Source organism: Cebidichthys violaceus, unplaced genomic scaffold (assembly GCF_023349555.1).
Source record: "Cebidichthys violaceus isolate CVI_PGR_0920_01 unplaced genomic scaffold, fCebVio1.0.p SCAF_8, whole genome shotgun sequence".
In the NCBI taxonomy this organism is placed as follows: domain Eukaryota; kingdom Metazoa; phylum Chordata; class Actinopteri; order Perciformes; family Stichaeidae; genus Cebidichthys; species Cebidichthys violaceus.
The window spans coordinates 4,334,459-4,338,769 of NW_027176964.1; the positions used below are offsets into that span (position 1 = coordinate 4,334,459).

The 4,311-nt window shown below is 43.4% G+C and overlaps 1 protein-coding gene across 1 annotated transcript; it reads right to left on the reverse strand.

Annotated features, from left to right (window-relative positions):
• Positions 1-514: 514 nt before the first annotated feature.
• Positions 515-3,823, reverse strand: LOC137866209 (E3 ubiquitin-protein ligase TRIM39-like). The gene is made up of 2 exons (XM_068701960.1): positions 3,735-3,823; positions 515-3,523 (listed from the first exon to the last, which is right to left on the reverse strand). Exon 2 carries the CDS (start codon positions 3,512-3,514, stop codon positions 1,874-1,876), a length of 1,641 nt encoding a protein of 546 aa, XP_068558061.1. The 5' UTR covers positions 3,515-3,523; positions 3,735-3,823; the 3' UTR covers positions 515-1,873.
• Between the last annotated feature and the right edge of the window lie 488 nt (positions 3,824-4,311).

Genomic DNA, 4,311 nt, shown 5'->3' on the forward strand with positions numbered 1-4,311 from the left:
TGGGGAAGCATTATTTTGGTGGTGGGTAAATCCTCTCAGAGTGGGAGTGGTTGTCTGAGCATAAGAAGTAGGAGGCTTGGAGGGTAAATGGGTTGAGTAACTCTGAGATTCTCATCAACAATGTCAAATTCACATTTGCTCCATCAACATGACCACATCAAAGGACAGTGTGACGGAATCGGGCTGTTGAGGGTTTATAGTAAATGTATTAAAATTCAGAGTGATAAGTATTGTCTTTAGACCCTCCCCTAAAACTGCTTCACCAACCCCATATATCAGAAAAATAACAGTGTATCAGAAAGTACTTAAAGAATTAAAGAAGTGTATGCTAATTTAAACCATGAAGAGAAACTTAACACCAGGCTGAAAATCTGTTTCACTAGCCTTTCTGGCTGAAAGTTCCATCTGTTGCTCCTGTAACCACACCCAACAGTGATGTCATAGTGTCCTGGAGTACACCTGTACATCACTGCAGTGACAATGTTTTCATCAAATCAAACACAAGAATTGATCATGGAGGTGTAAACGTGTCAAATCTGTATTGAACATTCAAGCAATGCTCTATTTACGATTGTGTGACACTGAATGAGTGTAAAAGACACAGGAGACATGTCCGAGGCTGATCAGGCAGAAGACCATCTGAATGTCACCACAACTAAACTAATAACACAGTGCCTGAGTTTTACAAGAGAACATATTGGAGACTTAAAGATGACTGTTTCTCCTAGACAGTGTGTACCATTAAATATCATAATACAAGTTAATCACTGTCTTTAAATTGTTTAAGGCATACAGAGGCAGCATGAGAGTCAGACGCTGATACCATGCTGCATTAAAGGGTAGGCTAATAATTTAAGTCTGTCTTAAAACAATTGTTAGTTTCCCACATTATACAAAGAAAGAGAGTGTTTGCTTGCTGTAATCATCCATTCTGTTCAGACTGGACATTAAAGTTAATATTTACAGAGTTCACGTCTATTGTACCTTTAATGTACAGTATAAAGTTCCTTTAATAGTACTATATACTGGACATTAAAGGTACTATATACAGAGTGCACGTCTATTGCCTCCGCATGGCTCTCGGCAAGAGGACAGCTCAGCCAGCAGCTAGCAGCAAACCGTGCTAACAGTGTTAGACTCACAAACAGAGCTAACCAGCACTCTCACATGACCTTAAAGGCACACCAAGCTCGGATAACACAGAGAGAGAGAGTGACTTCATTCTTTGCTCAGGTAAACATTACTCCACTATATTACAGATAATAGTTGTTTTATGTTTTATGAATTATCTGAATATCCTTACAGATCCTGTCCAATGTAAGTGACGTGGGACAAAATACACTCCAAAGTGAATCTGACACTTATATGAGGCTTCACAGTCTAAGATAAGACACACCAAGTTGATATCTTCCAAAAATAAAATTGGTTTAATGTAAAATTCCTCTTTTTGTGTTTCTGTGCTGGGCTGCTGTGGAAGAATATCAACACTAAGAAGGAATTATGTACTGAAAAGATTAACTGTATTTGGAAAGACTCAGACTGCTGAAACCTCAAATTAGATTCAGATAAACTGCTGATTCAGTTTTAAGTGAAGAACAAGGACTGTGGATTTAGTCGCCCGTCACTTACTTTGGAAGCACAAAAGCGATATCTTAACAGCCAGCATGGACAGAGGGAATGATTTCAGCAACACAAAACTCTTTCACTATACATACAAAAATAGAACAATATGAATACAAAAACATGAATGAGTGCATACACATTTGATGAGATGATATCGTTGATTGTCTGCCTTTTAGTGCTTTCAACTCAGTTAATGTGGCTTTGATCCTTTTGACTTCCTCTTCCCAAATGACTAAATGAATGATCAAATCTAGTCAGTGGGGGTGACAGGTGAGATTGTCAGAGGGGCGGAGTTCGTGCCACCATGATGAAGACCGGGACTGAAGAAGGGACTGAGCTCCTCAGTGAAGCAGCAGCCAGTGAAGGAGTAGAAATGAACCGCAGCGTCCACATCATAAAAGGAGACCAGACCCTCCTCGTAACTCACAAACACCCCCACTGTCTGAGGCCTCGAGATAAGACTGAGGCTGACAACAGGGCTGGCAAGAGTCAGGTACTCGTTTCCGTTCCTCAGACCTACAGCCCAGTAGCCATTCACAGGGCTCAGTGGTATTATTCCCTTCCTGTTCACGGACCCTCTGACCACTCCCAGGGTCCAGTCGGTCTTCCCTGTAACTTGGACCTCGAAGTAAAACCTTCCAGTGGAGAAACTCTGCTGTGCCAAGACAGTGGCATAAAGAGAAAATCTCTCTGCGTTGTCTGGCAGGTCTCGCCTCACCTCACCACACCAGACTTGTTTCCCATCCTCGGACAGGACGAGCCAGGGATTAGCTGTATGATGTTCAAGGATCACATCCACAGCGTACTGCTGGACCCTCTTCAGCCTGGCCTCATGAAGCAGCTGCTGCTTCTCCCTGCTGAGCGTCTCCTCCAGCTCAGCCACAGCTTTCACAACAGTCCCCTCGTATGATGGCAGACAGAGGCTGACCTTCGTCCAGTTCTTGGTGCATAGAGCGCTGTTCATGGGTGTGAAGCTCTGGAGGAGTTGAAGATGGTCTTGAGTAAGTGAGAGCTGCTGCACTTCAGCCGTTCTCTTCACCAATAAAGAGATTTCTTGTTCCAGTTCTTTGATGAAGCTGTCGGCCTGTTCCTCCGTCGTCTTCTGCCTCTCTTCGATCATCTCAATGAGCTCGTTCAGGTCTCTCTCAGCCGCCTGCATCAAACTGGTGAAGATACGAACACCGTCTGCTATCTCTCGCTCTGCATCTTCCTTACTGTGCATTTTTAAGCGTCTAGTTTTCTGGATCTTGAGCTTTCTCTCCTGTATCATCTGCTGGATTGCAGCCTCTTCCTGCTCCAGCTCCACTTTCTTTGCTTCATATTCATCTTTCAGAGCAGCGATGTTGTGTGCCATGTGTTCCGAGACAGTGCAGAGCGAGCACACACATGTCTGGTCAGTCTTGCAGAACAGCTCCAGTGTTTTTTTGTGCCTGGTACACACCCTGACCTCCATGTTCTCCACAGGATCAGTCAGTGAATGTCTTTTCAGGGGGTTGGCTGTCATATGAGGCTCCAGGTGAATACCGCAGTAGGAAGCGAAACACGTCAAGCACGACTTCAGAGCCTTCAGTTTGGGGCCGGAGCAGATGTCACAGGGGACTTCCCCTGGTTTGGCGACTACCGAGTCCTTGTTTCTTTTATTTCCAGCTGACTGTCTGAACTCTGCAGCCATCTCGGATATGAAAGTATTGACAGGCAGCTCAGGGCGAGTTTTAAAATGCTTTTTACACATGGGACACCGGAACTGAACACTGTTAACGTTCCAGTGCTGTGTGATGCAGTCTTTGCAGAAGTTGTGTCCACATGGTATAGTGACTGGACGAGTAAATACATCGAGACAGATGCAGCACAAAAACTGCTCTTCAGACAGCAGACAGCTGGCAGCTGACATAGTGATACTCTGAGAACAAAAGTGAAAGTGAAATTACTACACATCTTCACATTACACAAATCTTATAAAATCTTTAAACATATCAATTAGATTATTGTTGTACTTGATGAGCTAAAATATATTTGTATGTACATGTATGTTCAGTATATACTATATTTCACACTTCCTGTCTGTGCTAATGGCTTGTTGAATCAAACCGGGTAAACACAATTAACTTTACCTGTAGGAGTTAAAGAAATGTTGGAGAAAAGCCTAATGATCCTTTTGAAGTCGTATTAATCCTCGTAAACAGACTTGTGTCGGCCGCAGCTCACCAGATGCTCTGAGCTGCTTTGAGTTATAAACAAGGAAATGAGTTGCTGACTCCCCCTCTTCCAGTACAGCTCCGCCTCCTTCCATTGAACCGAGTGTGTGTGTGTGTATCATTCAAAGTCCCTGTATCTTCCTGCTTTGTCTTAGTTCTGTTTGGCACATTACTCTGTTCTTGACAGGACAGTCCTGTATCACCGCAGGGCCGGGATTTCAATGGATAACATCACTGTTTCTGTAATAATACTATTAAGAAAAGGAAGAAATACAAACTATGAGAATATGGCTAATAATGATACTAGTAGCAGCGGGTGTTGAGACGTAGGTGGCTTGCAATCAAGATTGAGGCAGAAATACCTGCAGAAAGCGATAGGAGGAGGGAGGAGAGAGACGGGTGAGAAGAGGTTGCTTAGAAACATGCATTAATGGAATTAGAAAGTGGACAGAGGGTGAGGGAGAGGAGGATAGAGTAGGTCATTGCATTATGG

Excerpts from the sequence above, each read along its gene's own strand:
- LOC137866209 (XM_068701960.1), bottom strand. The coding sequence starts at position 3,514 with ATGTCAGCTGCCAGCTGTCTGCTGTCTGAAGAGCAGTTTTTGTGCTGC.